Source organism: Glandiceps talaboti, chromosome 15, assembly GCF_964340395.1.
Source record: "Glandiceps talaboti chromosome 15, keGlaTala1.1, whole genome shotgun sequence".
Classification (NCBI taxonomy): domain Eukaryota; kingdom Metazoa; phylum Hemichordata; class Enteropneusta; family Spengelidae; genus Glandiceps; species Glandiceps talaboti.
In genome coordinates this window covers 11,019,807-11,040,324 of record NC_135563.1, presented here as the reverse complement: position 1 = coordinate 11,040,324, position 20,518 = coordinate 11,019,807, and the positions used below count along the sequence as shown (strand labels likewise).

The 20,518-nt window shown below is 35.0% G+C and overlaps 1 protein-coding gene across 1 annotated transcript in view; it reads left to right on the top strand.

Moving 5' to 3' along the window:
• LOC144446209 (atrial natriuretic peptide receptor 2-like) overlaps positions 1-20,518 on the top strand; it is a 40,397-nt gene that overhangs the window by 17,100 nt on the left and 2,779 nt on the right. The window contains exons 2-18 of the mRNA XM_078135962.1: positions 4,556-4,790; positions 5,850-5,943; positions 6,567-6,702; positions 9,367-9,437; positions 9,662-9,818; positions 10,480-10,555; positions 11,982-12,093; positions 13,635-13,841; positions 14,449-14,637; positions 15,289-15,457; positions 16,717-16,863; positions 17,328-17,529; positions 17,921-18,061; positions 18,325-18,517; positions 18,727-18,901; positions 19,788-19,978; positions 20,360-20,460. Of these exons, the coding sequence (XP_077992088.1) occupies positions 4,556-4,790; positions 5,850-5,943; positions 6,567-6,702; positions 9,367-9,437; positions 9,662-9,818; positions 10,480-10,555; positions 11,982-12,093; positions 13,635-13,841; positions 14,449-14,637; positions 15,289-15,457; positions 16,717-16,863; positions 17,328-17,529; positions 17,921-18,061; positions 18,325-18,517; positions 18,727-18,901; positions 19,788-19,978; positions 20,360-20,460 (2,596 nt within the window). The remainder of the gene's footprint in view (positions 1-4,555; positions 4,791-5,849; positions 5,944-6,566; positions 6,703-9,366; positions 9,438-9,661; positions 9,819-10,479; positions 10,556-11,981; positions 12,094-13,634; positions 13,842-14,448; positions 14,638-15,288; positions 15,458-16,716; positions 16,864-17,327; positions 17,530-17,920; positions 18,062-18,324; positions 18,518-18,726; positions 18,902-19,787; positions 19,979-20,359; positions 20,461-20,518) is intronic.

Below are 20,518 nucleotides of genomic sequence, written 5' to 3'. Positions count from 1 at the left end.
ACTTCTATATACACATGTATATTCATCATAGTCTAGCAGATAAGGATATTTGCAGACACCACGTCTGATCAAATCGCAAGTCGTTATCTGGACCTCGAGACCTTGTAAATTCCAATATTTGTTTATGCCATCAGTGCAAACAGTCAAATTAAAATGTAACCAGTGCATCAAAGTATGCCAGCCAGTAAGACCGAAGTTGATTCGTGTTTATCCAGGGTGGGGACATCCTATATAAATGCTAGTGATAAATGTCATACACGTTAATTAGACTAATCAATACATGAACTGGAGCTCGTCACTTTATCAGTAATGTGACAAGAAGCACTCGCCAACTCAAAAGTACTGACTGTGTAAAATTATAACCCAACAGGTGACTCTAAAGATAGAAACTTCATACGATGCTGGGATGACTTCATTTTCGTGATGTTATCAACGGTTTAGTCGACCATAATGTTTATTCCATGGTCTTAAATCTATCTGACAAGATAACACTTAGATGGTAGCGTTCATAGCGAGGGCGCCTGTCTGTTGACTTCACACACTATTTTAATTACCAGACAAAAGTGTGTTATATCAATATTGACATATGAGACTCGGTTAACAAAAATAGTTCTCAAATAATATCACACTCAAACCCTTAATAATAACCACACATTTTAAAACAAGCACGAATCCCCCCCCACCACCAAATTCCGACTCGCATTAATATTGAGCATTAATTTCTATTTAAAAACAGTTTTCCAAGTAAATAATTTACCTTCAAAAATTGTGTTGCAAAAATTTTACCGATAATACTCAGACTCGAAAGCCTTTCTAGTTCTCAAAGTTGTATCCTGTCTGTCGATACACAAACATTTGTTGAATTAGAAGCAAGTGTTATGTCTATGAAGGCTTTAGGTAATAATATTTGCGTCAATTTAGCGTGTTTGTGTAGTTTCTAGGGACCACTATCCCGGGTATTACATGACATTGAAAATGTTCATTTTAACCTAACCTTTGATCATCACCAAAACAATTGTCATGAATGTCTCCACCACTTATTACCTACTTTCGTGACTTATGACCCAGGGCAACACGATACGTTTAATTTTCATTTAAAAGAAAAGTGCATGGATTCTTGTAATCTTATAGATTGTCGTGTTATTCGTTGTAATTTTTGAGCAATGGTGTAATATATGTACACAAAACACATGATAAATTTTGTTGCATGATATTTTTGACCGATGGTCCCTAGATTTATATTTTTACTTTCCCATCAGTGACACGAACAACAAGGTCAGAAGGTGTATATAAAGGGGAGCTGAGGTTGTACTATAATTAGTTGCACGACAATTATACCCTAGAAAGCAACGTGTATGAGTCATCTACCCACATGTATCGTGTATCCTACATTTTAATGAGCAACTGTGTAGTCACTATTACATTCTTAGCGTAGTGGCATGTAGCTATGTAATCTCTTGCGACTTGATCATATTTCCACAAGAGAGCTAGTCAATTATTATTAAATAATGGCTGTCTGACTTTGACAACAAACACCAAACATTTTCTAGTAATCTTACAATCTTCTATATAGGCAGACATGAAACATAACATTTATGGCTGTACTTAAGATTTTATCTTGCACTCAGTGATTATGAGTCGGTAAGAGCATGATGGCTAATTTAGCCGTTCTAATGCTTTATTTAGCGACAGATTTATTGACTAGTTGAAGCCGTTTATGTTTCTAACTATCTAAAAACCATATCGAAACTAATTGTATTGCCACCTAAGGAGAGCATGTAAAGCACATCCCGGCCTAGACAACGTGTTCTTTTCTCTGTATGCAACTAGGTGATATTGTATTATATTGTGTCACTTTGTTTTATATACAATATTTCTTACATAGGGGTAAATCCTTGGTATGGTGTCCTGTAAAGCTAAGTATTGGATGGACGCGGCTAAATGTCAAATAGCATTACAAAAACTTTTGCAATGATATGTATGGTGCACTGTATAACTTGATAGCCACCTGCCACCCGAAGCGATATCAATACAAGGCAAGACAACTGACTAGGACAATGCTGTCTCATTACCTCTGAATTACGCACACATGCATCCACCTGTTAATAACTGTTTTCATTTTTGATGTTAATATGTGACCAATATGAATTATCCCAGTAACTCGAGTTCTCTTGACAGTTTTGACGACTTCTGTCTGGGTCAACGTTTTACTTCATTCTTTCCTATGTCATCCAGAAATACTTATACCAAACTTATACCAAACTTATAAGGTGTATGTATGTATGTATGTATGTATGTATGTATGCATGCATGCATGCATGCATCGATGAATGGGTGGGTGTAGGTGTAAGCTCATCACCAACTATATGCCTTACTATTACAACCGAGGCAAAATTCTCTGTCCAACATTAACATAGGCGGGGATATATTGTTAGCATTTCTCTGTCCCATAAATATACGAGCACTTCAGTTAAATAATAACACATGCCAGCGAGGGCGGCTTGGTCATCATCAACATTTTGGTGAAGAGTGCCAACCTTCGTGCAGGCACTAAATTGTGATATTGCCTGCGCGCATGTGTTATTAATTTCATTATTTTTTTACACATTCCCCTCATTCGTCCAATCATTCACATCATTCAGGCATTTCGAAATAGTACTTGCAGATAAACATCTCATCAATATGGACATGACTCAATTTTCTGCGAGAAATAAGCTTGTGTGTCAAGTCTCACTATAGTTACTTTGGCATCTCGAGCGCGCAACAGAAGATCATGTGATTCGATTCTGACCAATGACACCTTGTGTAATAACGTCGAGGTGTAATATTTAAACGTGTTGAACCATGCAGTCCTATGCCTTTCCCAATGGCTAGTAATTTTTTTTATAGACATTATACGGATTTGTGGAGATGCTACTCGTGGTATGGTGGGTCGTGATCGTGTGGATAGCCTTAGACTATTGAAGCGGTTACCCTATATGTACCTGATGTCACATAAAGAAATTGTGACGTCATCAGCCTATCGTGGTTGTCTGGCTTGAGATGCTTTCAGGATAGTAGTGACGTCATTTCCGCAAAATATGGCGGTCACCTAAGTTTTATGTCGTCTGCATGCAGCAGACGTAGCGGATCGACCCCTCCACAATGAGTTGATGGTTTGCACCAACGGAATGACTGATTGTAATGGACACTATGGGCTATACTTGTGCATGGAAAGAATGCACTTTTAGCATTTTGTGAGTAATATTATGTCATGTCACGACATCGGCAACCTGCTGCTGATGATAAACCAACAGTGCACACGAGGGTCTTCAAAAAAAGGATTCCCGTACGTATTCGGGCACACATACAGCTTTATACAGCCTTATATCCATCGTAGTTGTAGCTGGTACAAATCTACCAGAGTTGTCTTTGGGCTACTGCAAACTCAACGTTTGCAATTTGTGCATGACCAAAGCACAGGCTTTGTCAACTATTAAAGATGTGCTGCATCTTTGAACCTTGGGTCTATCTTAGGTGCCGAGATCTAGAGGCTATATATAGTCAAAGATTACACCCAGGATTGCTTCAAAGAGTGGCAGTGAATGCTTACAGTTTACGTAGAAAACAGAAAATAATGAGTGAATCACCTTTTTACAAGCTTGAAATTTATTAATGTTGGTTGGAGAAAATAACTATCCTCACATTTTGTATTAATAAATAACCATGTGCATGTTGGATGATACGCTTTTTGATCAATTTCTTTCATGCAAATGGAGAAAATGAGGAATTTTAAGTAAATGTTAGATGTAGACAATGAATCAGTGGTTACAAAGTATGATATATTAAGATTTTACATAAAAGCTTTGGTTTACAATAGAATTAAAAGAGGCTCACCCTCTCTAAGCTTAACTTGTTTTTACACTTTTTTATCAAATGCTTCAGACAACTTCATGAACTTACTTATCAGACATTATACCTTATTGCCAAGTTGAACAAAAAATATGGAATTTATACCCTGGTCATTCTGTGGCATGACAACATGTGTCTAGTCTACCGTATGTAACATGATCAATGTGATGGTGTCTACATAATTTGTTCTCCTGTGTTTGAAAGAGTTCGAAGTATTGAAAACACCATAATAATTCCCCCAAATTTTCTTTCATATTAGCACTTTCATATTCTCCAAGTCTTCAATTTGTAACCATGCAACACCTAACACCTTTACTACATATTAGAAACTAGCACTGTGAATTAATTGATTTTCAGTCTAGTTACCCCACCCCCCTCCCCACCATGAATGAACCATTCTGGTATATTTGGCACATGGTAAGCAGTATTAGCACTTCTGGATTTGCTGTAAGAACTTTACTCAATTTTAGAAAGGTTTCAAATTGTCATGTTAATCTTGAAAAGAGTGCCAATTTTCATGTGTTGCATGGAACAAGGTGGTAGGGTTTCATGTGCTATCGAGAAAGGGGTGCTGTTCAGAAAGCAGTGGGTCTCTAGGAGGTTGATCTATATATGCAGTTCATCCTGAAGTATACTAAATGTAGACTTCATTTTGTTAAAACAGTTATCTTCACAATAGTTGGAACAATTACAGTTCTTGAAGATGATGAGCAGCTCTTCATGTTGGCAGCTTCTGAGTTGAATATGGTGTCTGGCGAATATGTCTTTATTAATTTTGAGATGTTTACTGACAGACCATTAACACGATATTGGGTACCTACCAATAGGATACCAGAACTGGAAGATAAAGTTGAAGAACTAGAGCAAGCATATAGGGCCATGATGCATGTTACATTTGAGTGAGTATCAAGTAAGACTGAAGTAAAGCACTTTCTCTGTGCTACATTTGTTTTATAGCATTCATATCAAGTGAAAAAGTATACTGTTTCAATTGGTTTATTTACAAGCCTAACATGTGACCTTTGTAATGTGGTCAATTAGCAAATAAAAAGTATCTTTTTACTTTTGATATGGATGCTATAAACAATTGTGGGACATACAGAAAATGCTTTACTTTGGTGTTATAGGTTGTACTCATAATGTCCAGTGTTACAACTCGTTATCACCTTCAAGTGTTTCAAGAAACAGTGCTTACACTCCTAGACAATTACTGCATATGTACCACTACTGGTGATAACTTGCACAGTTGTATTTCTATACTATATTTTATTTTGATATTTCATGTATCATGTACAAAGATCTGCCAAATTTATGTCTAACTGCTAGACAAATACTTTTGGGGAATGTGTCCTCACTAAAGACTCTTTATCCCCTTTTCCTTGAATTTTTGAAAAGAAATTGTTTCAATTTGTATGGCCTTGCATTAATTATATGATGAAGGACTTAATGGTAAGAACAGTTGATTGGGTATTTGACGGTGATGTTACCATAGGCTTAGTTCCAAGTTCCAAGATGAAAAATTGTTCAAATCAAAAATGATTACAGCATACTCAAAAACTACTGGCCAGGACAGATTGGTCTGAAATTTGATGAGGGTGTTTCAAGGGTGTCTAATTCCAGCATGCAAATAAGATCTAGACACTAAGATTTTTTAATTGTAACTTTTGTGTAATTTTTGGTAAAAGTCTTTGCCATGTATTGTACTATTTAGCTTGTTCTTGAAGTAACTGAAAAAAAGTGATTATATAATGAGCATATACCCCTCTTGTAGCAACCCAAGGGATTTCACTGGCTAATATATTCTTCATCTATTCCCTAACAAATCCTGTAAATCTTCAAGTACCCTTCAAGTTCCATGCCCTATGCGGTCTAAATGCCACCATAATACTCTACACTAAAATATGGTATATAGTCATTATGCAGATGTTACAAATAATTCATTCCATCTCTATTCACAGTTTACCATGGGCAGACGGATTTTGGCAGTTTCTGAATCAAATCATTCCAAATATGGCAAATCCACCATTTTATCTTAATGTCACAGAGTATGATGTAAGTAAATGTTGCAATCAATCAATCAATCAATCAATCAATCAATCATGCAGTTCATTTATGTATGTATGTATGTATGTATGTATGTATGTATGTATGTGTGTGCTTGTGAGTATGCGTGTGTGTGTGCATGTGTGATTGTATGTATGTATGTATGTATGTATGTATGTATGTATGTATGTATGTATAAATGTATGTATAGATGTATGTATGTATATGTGTGTATGTGTGTGCATGTGAGTATGCGTGTGTGTGTGTATGTATGTACGTACGTACGTACGTATGTATGTATTGTATGTATGTATGTATGTATGTATGTATGTATGTATGTATAAATGTATGTATAGATGTATGTACATGTTGTATCTATGTATGAATATGTGTGTGTGTGTGTGTGTGTGTGTGTGTGTGTGTGCGTGTATGTATAGTTACCTGTTTCACAATTTTTTTTCAATCTATACTAATTCACGATCTGTTTTATGACAGCTATGAAAAATTTGCCTTCTGGTAAAATACAATGAATGAAAGCTCTCTCTCTCTCTCTCTCCCTCTCCCTCCCTCTCTCTCTCTCTCTCTCTCTCTATATATATATATATATATGCATTGTGCTTTTTGCTCCTTAGGCAAGTGTTATGGCAGGCTACTTGTATGATACTGTGTTACTGTATGCACATGCCATCAATAGAAGTATGGAATATGGACAGTCAGTGGATGATCCATATGTACTCACTGATAACATGAGAGATATTGACTTTGAAGGTAAAATAATTTATCAGTAACATTTTCCCATTTCTTTGTAAGCATGAGCTTTGCTTGTTTTTTAAATCATTCATACATAATGTCAAGTAAGCAGTATGTATTCAAATTAATTGTGAAAGACATTTGTTTTTATGAAAAAGTCCATTATCCTTTTTCTACTTTTTTTTTTAACTTTGTGCTTTGCATTTTAAATGTGCAGGAATTAATTAATATCTTATAAAGTACATTTCATAATTTTTTTTCATTTGCTTTTGTTGAGTAACTAGTTCTGCCTTTAACTGTGTATGTCTTGAATATTCCCATCAAACAAACTTATAACTGAGTAATTAGAGATTGGTACCGCTTTTCAACCAGGACAAAGAGACACAGAACAAATAAGGAAGTGCATATTTTTGTGAATGTTACAATCACATGCAGGCTACTGGTACATAGTATTTTATCAGTTGTTTTATGTGTTAGCAAGGTATTACAATAAGATCCTGGGTTATAATCCCTAGCATTTATTCTGATTTATAACTGATAACTAAGCCTCTTTCAAGCACTGCAAAACACACATTAACTGAAAAGGTTCAGTGACTAAACCACTCCCTGTGCAACAATTGTGTCATGAACGTTTAATTGAACTGACTTCCTGAGGTGTGGTAGTCTTGGTGTCTGTTAGCAATGCATATCAGGGTGGGGTGGGGGATGGAGGGTGTGTGTGTAGTAATCCCCAAATTTGTCTAATCTACCCATGCATAATCAAAAAGACCCATTGTTAAGGATTTCCAGTCATAATCATCCAGATGCTGTGGGGGTATTTCTAAAGCATGAAAGGCATGTCTCCCATGTCATTGACCTCATCATACGATTAGATAATTTTCAGATGAAAAGTCAACCCATGTTTACAGCCATTTGGGCAGCACATAACCATAACATTTTTATCTCTGTAGCTATGATATAACATAAAGATACGATATTACTCAGAGAAAGGTAATGGGGAATAATATGATTATAACTTCACAAGCATATGAAAAATTGTAATAATATAATCAAATTATTGCAATTCAGATGTTTAGACCGTCATTTTGAGCGCCACAGAACCAAATTAATGCAGGCATGTTTTGTCATGATGTAGAAACGATCATGATATAAAAACTCATATTTTTTTGTTCAAATACATTCAAATTGGCTTGCACATTGTCATGTTATATCATTGTTTATTAAGGTGTGCTATGTGGACAAATTTTACAATCCTTAAATAACATTTACAAAAAAGGAGCTGCATACTGCTCTCTGACTTATAAGTTATAGGACACCAAGAATATCAAATCAAATAAATAAATGTCACATATGTCTCATTTGTAACTGAAGTTTTTCCTAAGGTTAAAGGCCTCGTGTTTGCAGTTTCAATGGGAAATTTTATCACTAAATATTGTAGTTTATTGTATAGTATGTTTATATGACTGAAATTTGGTGTTAAAATATTATTTTATGTAGTAATGATTCCTGAGGTCCATGTATGTATAGACTACAAGAATACAAAAAGTATACTTCATCCTGTATTGGCAGAAGTCACATTTCCTGTCTTCAAGACCACATAGTGTTACAATAATTTCATATCACAGGACACAGAACTTTAATGTATGTCTTGTGAAATGTGTATAAAAGATAATTGGATTAACTTATTGATTGACCTACATTCCAAACATCTGATACAGTCAGATCAATAAATTTGTCATTGTTGATTTGTAAACATTTAGTGGTCACAGGTGAAGTACCTTATAAGAAATTATGAGAAAAGCTTTTTAAAACTGGCAAGCAAAGATAAAGCTTACAAGCAGGACTCCTAATATGGCATGGACAAGTCTGTTTGGAGATGAAGACTAGCCATTAAATATTTGTTTGTCTGCCAACAGATGGAGATGAACACATGATTTAAATGTTCAAAATAACTAATGATAAGTTGAAATCAAATCTCTGCATGGGAACAAGTAGCGATGATGAAGCAGGTACTAGATAAAAAAAATGTAAACACGGCACATGGACTGTTAATGACATTTCGCTGTTTTGGGACAATTTTATCTTTATTTTTATCTTTACATGTTTCTTTTTATCTTTGAAATTCTTTCAGTATTTGTTTTATTTGTATTTTTTCAGGTTTACATTCTATACTCCACACAGTTTGCGTTTTATAGTAGAATAATCCCATGTCTTCTTTGGTTTGTGTTTTTTTTAAAAAAAGGACTTTATTTCCTTTTTTGGCATTGTGAAATGCCTCTAAACAATAGCATTTTAAATTTTGGTGCTATACAATTTTTGAACTTTTATCTTTTATCTTTAATACTGTGTAATAGAGAGGGATAAATGAGGTTAATGCACAAATTTATATTTTGTTTACATAACTATTGTACATGAATCTTTGACCTTTTTTTTGAAAGTTTTAATGCTAATTTCACAAAATTCTAATGACAGATAATATAGGCTGAAACAGCGGTCACTGCACTTGTTTCCTTAGTGCATGAAATGAAGTCATCCATATTGATGGGGTAGGAGGAAGTGCACATGTCTTTGACACCCCCACTCCTCCACCAAAAAGAAATTGCCAGTGCCCTTAAAGTACAGTACATTTCTAAGGATTTCTTTGATTTCTCTTCTTCATTATCAGTTTATTTTCCATTTCAGGTATAACAGGGCATGTAATAATTGATGGGGAAGGAGACAGACGTTCCAAATTTATCTTAAAAGATTTACAGGTAAAAGAACAACAATAGCCATTTTCAATTACAAACTTTCAAAGCTGAAAACCTTTCAGCTAAAAAAAATTTGGAGTTTCTGATCTGAAATGATTTGTAAAGAAGAAAATATAACATAGTCATGTAATATCCCCTAAGTGTGTCCTTGCTCTTCCTTATCATATAACTGTAAACCTAGATATTTTCACCAAATGTTATATATTTTTTCATCTGTGATAATGCAGAATAACGTGTTTAACTGGACCATATTTCGAGCAGTAGGTTCCATGGACGGGATGAATTATACTTTCCAAAGGATAACCAATATATCTATAGACTGGCCAGGTAGAGATATTCCTAAAGACAGTCCAAGGTGTGGATTCCATGGAGAGTTCTGTTGGGGTAAGTAACTCAGCCTCACACAGTATGCACAATTCATTTTCAGATGGGATTGTTTTGCTCTTGAAAGCACAAATTTGGGATTATTACACCTCTGTGTTCTTAGAAAAGAAGTCGTTGGTTGGATTCGAATCACTTTGACAATATTTGAGAATAGACTGTTGCTCGTGATATTGCTCACACATACAGAGACTATGACAGCTGGACTGATCAAGTAATTTCAACTACAACGCATCCTTTCTTTGAATTATGATAATTTTGATAATGCTCTTTTCTTTGGCTTGGGCATTTTTGTGAAGAGTGCCAGCCATTGGGTAGGCAGTAAATTGTGATATTACATCCTCACACTGGTATATGTGCCATTGATTACTAACTGAGTGTTACACCCCCCAAATTATGTTATCATGCATTTCCTTATAGTAACTTTCGTAATAGTAACATAGCAAGTGAACCATAATATGATGGTATATAAACCTGCTGTTTACTTGTGACTGTCACAACATGAATTGCTCCAAAGATTTCACATTATAACTTACACTTTTCAAACCATAAAATATTTTTCTGTTTGAAATTTAATCTAAGGAGAAATTCAATCAAGTTTTGATATGATTGTTTGATGTGGTGCAAATATAATTATAAATTTTCATTGTTTTCGATATTGTAGATACTGGTCAGATTGTTGGTATGGCCATTGGTGTTGTTGCTGCATTTATTGCCATTATTATTGCTGGATTATTTGGGTATGTATCTCAGTTTAAAAACCCCTTCACTTGAAGAATCAAGCACGACAACATTTTTAGGTCAAGGTTAGCCAGTTTATTAGGTTGTTGTATTCTTAGGCCATATAGGATATAAATTTTCATCATCTGTTTGTGTCATGTAATACATTATAAAATTGCATAGCTTTCAAAACATCACTTTGTATGATGAACGCGTTGTCATAAACCACAGCCTCTTCACACATTGCCATCGAAGACAACACCTGTCAAAAGGTGAATTTTTGAAGAGTTAGAAATAGCAGTGGAAATGGATGAGATCTTGAGTGACATTACACAACACGGCCCTTCATTTTCAAATTTATCTCATAATTTATGTATAATACTATGGCTCTTGTTTGATAAACTGTGAACAATCATATTTTGACTCTAAACTTATTTTAGTTAAATTTAAGTATTACTATATTTGCACCAAACTAAATTATCATGAAAATGGAGTCACTTTCACTACTAAATTCTTAAACTTACATGTAACAAAGGTTGATTTGTTTAGTGATAATTGATACATTTGTACTAATATTAACTTGCAAAAGTGGTGTAGCTATAGGGATTAGTTGAAAACCGTTTATCAGCCAAAATAAAGTTGAGTAAAAAAAAAAAACCCCCAAAAAACCAAACAGATTGTGATGAATCATTCTTAATGACAGAGTCTACTACAAACATCATATTTATGAATTTCTATCATAACAGGAAATTAATGGTATGTCAAGGCTAGTAAACAGGGGCATGTTTGGAAATTAGAGCAAGGTCTATCTGTCAGTGATGTAGTGCCATAAATGTATGAGTTATTTAGAGCAGGAAGTGAGTAACCTGCAAATTGCAAGTAGAGTTACTCTGTGGGCTAGACTGAATCACATATGTACACCCGTGTTTATAGTCTAAGAATGGTCAGCTGGCTGGTAATCTGTACATTGCAGGCTCAGTCCTTGTGTGGCATTGGCATGTTTCTGAGTAGAATCAAGTCTTGTTTTTGTGGCTATAGTCTGTCAACAAGATAAGAACTAAGTCTTGTTTATTGGCTTGTCCATCAACAAGAATAGAATGGTTAGGGGAAGGAGTAGTAACAGCAAAATTTATTTAAAAACAGGGTAGCCAGGAAACAACAATAGCTGATTTCCACCTAGGCTTTGTTATCATCCTATCACACTTACTACTTGTTCAGTCTTGCTCTATAAGCTGTGGGGACCTGGTAGTGATTGTTATAAGTGAATCAACTGCACTAATTATCAAAAAAATTCAGACTCATGAAAATATTATAATAACATAATGGTGCTACAATTTGAAGTATTAAAAATGCCATCATACAATTTACATTCAAAATGTTGTCTTTGATGAAAAGGTGTTCTTAGGCTACTGTCATAAAGTTTTCATTTCTATGTTTGATACACAGATACAGGTATCACAAAGAAGCTGTGAAAAAAAGACAGTGGCTTCTTTCACATGATGAACTGCAAATCATCCCATCCTCAGCAGGAGCCAGTGATTTCACAGCAATTAGTGGCGTGAGTATAGTTGGTTAATATTACGAAACAGTAGAAGTAAATTTTAAGATATGGTGTGCACACTAAACATAAGTGACTCTAAGTATTGTATCATAGCTTGGTAGAAATTCTATGAAACTCCATGATGTGTAAACACCATTGTAGAGTGTGGGGTGGGGGTGGGGGTAGGGGTGGGTGGTAGGGTTGAGTATTTGCATGAGTGCTTGTTAAGTGTTCTCCGAGACAGCCAGTACTAGTACTTTTAAAAGTGAAGTGACAATGCTAATAACACATTATATATGGTTGTGTTATGTTTATATATTGTGTTTGCGAAATGTCGTGTACTCAGAATACTTGCACGTTGATCTGCATGTAGGAATGCAATAACTTTTTTAGGGTATAAATTCATGTGTGGAGATGAGCGCAATAGTACAGACAATGATTTACGTATGCATACTGATGCATGTATAGAGGGATAAAGGTATCCGTTCATGCTTTCTGTTCACTGACTGGTTTTAGTGTCATGGTGTACGTGGTATATAGGAAGTGCTGAGTATGTCATGTAATTTTGTATATTTATACATACAGTGTGGTATCAGATTAACTTCAAAGTACATGCCCCTCTGAAGGGACAAGCTGTTTCTACTATTAATACTGTAATGTACTACTTGAGACCGATACATAAAACTGCCCTATTAGTATATTTTAATTACATATAGATTGATGGATAACGCAATTCAAAACCACAATATCATAATCACTATCCTGTGTAATAGTATGATATGTCAAATACCCAGTTAACCTAATGGTATCCATATCATTTCAATTACTATTTATTACCATGTCAGTAATAAAATTTGATCAGTTTAACTCACAGCATGGCATATTAAATACAGGGCTCATACATTTGGCAAGCTAAGTGAATGTATGATTTATGATTGAATCTCATTTGGTTTTCAAATAAATAAAACCCCCAAGAGAATGTTCTGAACTGTATGGGAACATGTCAGATGGTGAAAAAGTGTGGCTACTAACTTATAATTGATTTTGTAATATTATTGAGACTAATAAAGTCTTTTGGTGATTTCATGACCATGTTCTTTCCATGTAATAATTGCCTAGTGACAGCTGGGTTCCAAACACTTAGGTTGATATTAAGTTAACATGTGATATGTGCCTTGGCATTATCAATTCTCAAATTTTTTCGGTTAATACTTTGTTCAAGAAAACTAAAACCCATTTTCAGTTATATAATGAAAACAAATCAGGAGCACAAAGCAAATTTTTGACATCAAAATTATATAAACCCATTTTTTTAGAATCCAAAATAGCCACTGAATAAAATTTTTGATTTCCCTGAAAATAACATTTATTTTCAGGGTAATTGTCCCCAAGATTTATTCTCTTGACAGAAATATTATAGTAAATCTAGCAACGTCCACTTAGTAATGTATATAATTAATAGTAAACAATTGATTATTAGTATGGGCTACAACAAATGTATATTTTTGAATTTTGGCAGTTTTCAAACTTACACTGTATTTGTTCTTCTATTTTTTTAGTTCCAGAGTCGTATTTCCAAGTTTAAACTGAATCGTAATTCCAGCCATCCATCAGCAATCAGTTCACTGCAAGGATTGGATAAAGGCGGTTTCCGTGGTGACTCGGCCTTTGCATTGGCCATCTATAATGCTCAGACAGTTGCTGTGAAAAGAATACAGAACAAGAATATTAGCCTTTCAAATACAATTAAACTGGAACTGTCCAATGTTAGTATTGTGTAATTAGATGTTATTCACCAATATTTTACTTCGTTAATTCAGCAAAGAAAAATATGAGGACCTCTATTTCGAAATACTAAAAAGGGTCTTGTAAGACATTACATTGAAATAACATTCTGGTTTGGTAAAGATAAAAGATTAATATAGTTGGCCACTAGGGGCGCTATTCAGCAGCATATTTTGGCTGTAAGCGTGGACTAGAATTGTTTGGTACTGTAGCATACCTAGAAATTCATGAATTTCAAATATTTAAGGGCAAATTTTAATAACATTCTTGGTTAAATTGAAATAATTTGTTTCTTCTGTTTTCAACTGTTTAAGTTTTACGAAGACATGAATTTTGTTTACGCCCATTTTGTTTGCTGGTTCTTGTACTGCTAGGTGTTTGGCAAAGATAATGAAAAGTTTAACCCTCATTGTCCCTATCTTGGACACCATTGTGTGGCATTATATTTAAAAATTGTCTGAAAGATAGTTAACCAGAAAACGGCCTACTCATGTAGTAATCTGGCCATTTCAAGTTATGTTCAAGTCTTTTTCAGATGTATATTGTACAGATGCTGAATATTTTCCATTTTAATTTTTAATGTTTCAGATGAAACAGGTGACGCATGACAACATAAATCGTTTTGTTGGAATTTGTCCTCCAGACTCTAAGAGTATTGATGTGTTGTATTATGTCATTGAGTACTGTCCCAAAGGATCACTTATGGATGTCTTAGAAAATGATGACATTAAACTAGACATGACGTTTAAGTTTTCTTTCCTTGACGATGTGGCAAGGGTAAGTGGGATATGAACTGATAAGTTATAATTGATTTTGTTGAAAGAGACATTAAGCCTGATGGGCTGGGAGGTACTCGTTCAAGTACCTCATGTCATTATACAATAGGACAAGTAGCTGAAACGCTTTACTTCCCCGTTAACGGTTGTAATAAAACAATATACTACTACTATTACTACAACTACTACTAGAAAACAGACTATTATATCATTTATTGCAATATGTGTAAGACATATCTGGTGATAAAAATTTTTGAGATTGTACAATTTAAAATATATAGAATAACCATGTTAAAATTCTGACAGAGGATGATCAGGTACATGCCACGTTGTAGACTCCTTCCTGTTCAGTTACTGTAGCTGCTTTCCATTTACGTTCAGATACAATGTATGAAGCAGTCACACTTTTCAAATGTCACACTCCTAAACTTTGGAATTCCCTCCCCAGACAAGCTTCAAGGTTAGAGATTAAAAATAATATTCATATTTTTTTTTGTAGGTGCTTTCCACTTATGTTCAGAAACAGTGTATGTGGCAGTCCTAGTACCTTTCAAACCTCACACTCCTACACTTTGGAATTCCCTTCCCCAACACATAAAGTTATTATAAGCATCAAGTTTGAAATAAAACCATTTTTTAAAATGAATTTCAGGGGATGTCCTACTTACACAGTACAGAAATCAGATCCCATGGAATGTTAAAGTCCAGTAAATGTTTGATAGACAGTCGATGGGTCATCAAAATAGCAGATTACGGTCTCATAGCAGATCAAATTGACAGGATCAAAGCCGAAGAAAAAGAGTCAGAAGCCAGGTTTAGAAGTATGTATTTAATGATTATATGATTATAAAGCAGGTAGGAATGTCTGGGGTTTAGCATTAATCTCTTTGACAGTTCTTTCTACATTTCAGTTATTGATTGGTAGTATTATTTTGTCTGCTTAGTAATGTATAATCATACATTTGTTTGTTGATTATGGCGATGTTCACATAACTGTTAATGCCAGGGGATGACTCATCCTACTTGCATGGGTTCATAAAAGTTTAAAAATTACAAATATTAACATCCTGTCATTCCAACGTATTTTTAACTGTCATCTCTTCTCAATCAGTCATTTTACTGCTTGCCTGTATACAGTGAATACTCCAGTTGAAAATTTCCCCACCTGCACCCATCCCTATCGTAACACATAACCACCACTCAGATACCCTGTCCATAATCTCATACACAAAATCATCAACCATGTGCCTCTGAAATCCAGGGCATGCTCCATGGCATGAATGTTTGCTATAATCAATGTCTGCCAACTAAGAGAAAAGAGAGAAAAAGAGCAGAAAGAATGAACTATGTACAGTATGAGGGATGCTGCCATGGGACTTGTTGACTCTGAGTCTGACCAGGTACAGGACCATAGTGGTGTATGGCGCAAAGACACTGCTCCATGCGATACTCCCATCTCTGCTCTGTTTGCAATACCAGTCTCTGCTAGTAGCTGACAATTCTCTACACCCTCCATGGGTGCGAGGTCATTCACACTATAGATTGGCTTCTCAACAAAGTTGTTTGCTACAATGTGAACGCATGGAGCTCATCCCCCCACTATAACAGCATCTCTTTGTCATCTCTTGGCACTAACTGCAGTTATAGAATTAGTGGTGGAATGTTAGCCAAAGTCATGGATTACTCTATATTCATAATTTATCTTATCAGTGGAGCCATAGGCATTAAATAGGATTATTCTTTTGTTCGGAACCTAAAGTTTTCTTAACTTCACCCAGACGACAGTTATACACACCCAAATATTAATCCTAATCCAAACTGGGCATTAGATTTGTCGGAAATAAATAAACACTAATCTACACATGATTGATAACAGTGTAAAACATTTATTAGATAAAATGGTCACATGAATGACAAATGGTTTTGTTTTTTGGTTTTGTTTTTTTTACTAAGACTCGTGACCGTTTAATTGGAAGTCAGCCAATATCATCAGCTTTCTTCTTCTAAAATAAATGGATGTCAGTGAACATAGACATTATTCATGATATTCCTTTCAATAATTTGGTTTTGTTGCCAACAGGAATGTTATGGACAGCACCTGAATTACTAAGACTTGAGTGTCCATCCAAGGGAAGTCAAAAAGGAGATGTTTACTCATTTGCAATAATTATGCAAGAAATTGTCACAAGGACTGGGCCATATCCAAATTGGGATGGATCTCCCAAAGGTAAGTTGATATTTATACATAAAGGTACGTTGTGCTATGTTCATAAAGTTGTTTTTTTATTTCTGCCCAAATGAAGCTCACTAGGACCAAACATAGGAAGGAGTTCTGTCAAGACATGTTTCTATGAGTACAATCGTATCTCTAACATGTAAAGGCCAACTTCATGCAAACTTGGCACAGAGGTGATGACATATACCTTAGTGGGCATTTGTCAGTGATGTACTTACAGGGTATTAAAATTTGACAAAACAGTGGGCCAGGCATATTTTGCCATAAATATCCCCTATTCATTACAATATCTCAACAACTGTGCATGTGATTTTTGTAAAATTGAAAAATATCCTGACTTTATCCTGTTGTACGTGTATCTCATATAAACTTTCAAAATTAGTCTAGCGGTACATGTATATGTAAAATTATTCCAGAGGTAACATTGTTTCTAAAACATTTATCTTTTGTGGTAGATGTAGTTAGGAGGGTAATGAAGAGAGAAGATCCACCATTCCGTCCAGATTGTAGTTTAGATGGTGATAGTCTACACAGTTCAGACAGCCAAGTGATACCAAAGATGATGTCACTTATGGAAAGGTGTTGGGAGGAGAAACCAGAAGATAGGCCAGATTTCTACACAGTTAGACAAAGACTTAGAGGTTTGAACAAGGGAAAGTAAGTTTGATGCATAAAGTGATATAGAAATATTGCAATGAGGTTGTCAAGTTACCTCGGATGTATACATGTACATGTAAATAGTACATCATGCCCAGTGTGCCTCAGATGAAAAATAACATTTTTGTTGTTTTAGGTGACTGTAGAGAATGTCAGTTTTGGCAATGGTATAGGTGAATACCAATATTTACAACAGATTTGGGAATGACAATTTGAGTTATCGAAACAAATTTAATGCAGAACTTATAATTTGTTCTCAATTATAAACACTTTTCTTAATCCCACAACTATCTTGAGTCTCAGTATGAACCCATTGGAAACAAGTCTGGATTACAAAAAACAGTGACACTAGGTAATAGTGTAATTAATATTTTGATATTGGTACTTATAGAAAACGAGGGTTGATGGATAATATGGTTCTTATGTTGGAAAAGTACACTGAAAACTTAGAAGGAATAGTAGCAGAAAGGACATCACAGTTAGTGGAAGAGAAAAGGAAAACAGATCAATTACTCTTCAGAATGCTACCACCGTAAGTATTCAATATACTTGATATGAGTTTTGTCTTAGGGTGATCCTATTTTATTTTGTTTGTTTCTCATTACTTTTTCATAGCAACTATGGGTCAGTTGGTCTCAATTAAAAAAAAAAAAGTTTAAAAAAATCATCTTCTTCGTGTTTCTCTGCCTCTCCATTTCCTCAATTCAATTTATTTAACAAAACCACAAAGGAGTGTACTGTTCCTCTTGACTTTACTGTGATTAGAATTGATTGTTATAATATTGACATACACAGGACTGTAGCAGAACAACTCAAGAGAGGACAGTCTGTGGAAGGAGAGTTCTTTGAACAAGTGACAATTTCATTTAGTGACATTGTTGGGTTTACAACACTAGCAGCTCAAAGTACACCAATGGAAGTGGTCACTTTTCTCAATGATCTGTATTTCTGTTTTGACGACATCATAGCTAACTTTGGAGTCTACAAGGTAAGTGATTACATTGATTCATTAATTTGTTAGCTTATGTTTACTTTTACTGTGATTTTCCTTCCAGTGATCAGAATATAGCTCTAACTGTGTGGTTATGACACATCAATGCCAAGGAAATAAAAAAAGCGCTTTGACTGTGAGGTAAGTGATGTATGATTAAAACTAACATTATTATATTAAAAGGTATTATTTTTTTGTATTTCTAGATTGAAACCATAGGGGATGCATATATGGTTGCATCAGGTCTTCCAGAGAGAAATGGCAACCGACATGCAGGTGAAATAGGCAGTATGGCACTGTCACTCTTACACGCTGTCAAAGATTTCAAAATAAAACACCAACCAAAGGAAATCTTGAAAGTAAGGATAGGTATTAACACAGGTGAGAATTATTATTACACTGGTGATCCAGTCTTTGGTTTACTAAGATAGATGCAAACTAAATCTATTGTTCTTCAGTGTGGTAGATTATACACAAGTGGGTGATAGCAGTGTACATTTCCGACCTTATACAAGTACACATACCAGCTCGCACCTTACGCTCAAAGGACAAAAACCTTCTTACGACAACAAGTTACAAGCAAATCAACTACGGTGGACATTCTTTCGCTTATGCTGCTCCAAAGCTTTGGAATTCACTGCCAACTGACATTAAACTTGCACCAACTATTGATTGTTTCAAAAGAAAACTGAAGACACATTTGTTTTGTAAAGCCTACGGTGTGGATTAACCATCCAGCGCCCCTGAACAGAACTTTGCCTGGATTTTGGCGCTCTACAAATTATTTTGATTGATTGATTGATTGATTGAGCAGTTCCTCTGTTGTGCAATTCTAATCACCCTGTGATCGACAGTGTAAATATTGCAAGTCCCAAAACAACAAAGTGAGTTCATATAACTCTAAATAAACTAGTTTTCAGAGACGACTCCCTACTGAGACTATAATTTAAACCAAAGTACTTTCAATATCTTGTTCATCTTTGAGCTATTAAGCATTACTTGATTCCAGTTATAAGTAATCAAGCAGAGTGCAACCGAAGTACCACTTTTTAGTAGTCACTGACAAGTATTCACTGAGTATGTAACCTCATTTTAATAATAACTATTCGGTGAGTCTACCACTTTCTTCACATGGTCTGGTATTTTACCCGTCAAGCCACACATTCTCTGACAAGTGTCACTCACATTCTTCTCTGCATATTTCATATTGACATTATTTGCCACACTGTTTGAAACTTTTTACTTTTATTCTATTACTACTTTATAGGGCCAGTTGCAGCAGGTGTGATTGGTCAAACCATGCCAAGGTACTGTCTATTTGGTGACACAGTCAATACAGCATCCAGAATGGAATCTCATGGAGAACCCCACACAATCCACATCAGTGATACCACAAAGGCTTTACTGGATATATTGGGTGGTTATATCACAGAGAGTAGAGGGAATTTGGACATCAAGGTACGTTATCAAATTCTGATGAAATCTCATGAAATCTCACCTTTCTATGTATGTAAATTTAACATAATTTTGCAACAAGGAATACTATTAGCTCACCAAAACATTCGTCAGGTATCTACCAATGGCTTGGTCAGTGGTTTCTGAAGTCATGACACATGCACGACTTCAGACAACATATTCCTTGCAGACTGACATTTGTTTAATATGTCAATCAAATTGGCATCCATACATTAATTAAAGTTTAGACATACATACATGCAAAAACCAACAAAGCTTCTTTGGACGATAGGGAGGCCTGTATTGATGGAAAACCTTCTGTGACTTTCATACAGGTGTAGCGTATGTTTTCAAGTGACACAGAAATATTTGTTCTGTCTGTAGGGCAAAGGACAGATGACAACATACTGGTTGACAGGGAAAACAAAACCTAAACAACAAATTGAAAATAACAACTCTCATTTTGGATCACCAGAGAAGAAATTGTAAGTACAACCGTCTTGGATGTTACAAACGTGAGATTACTACTATGGAAAGCACAGG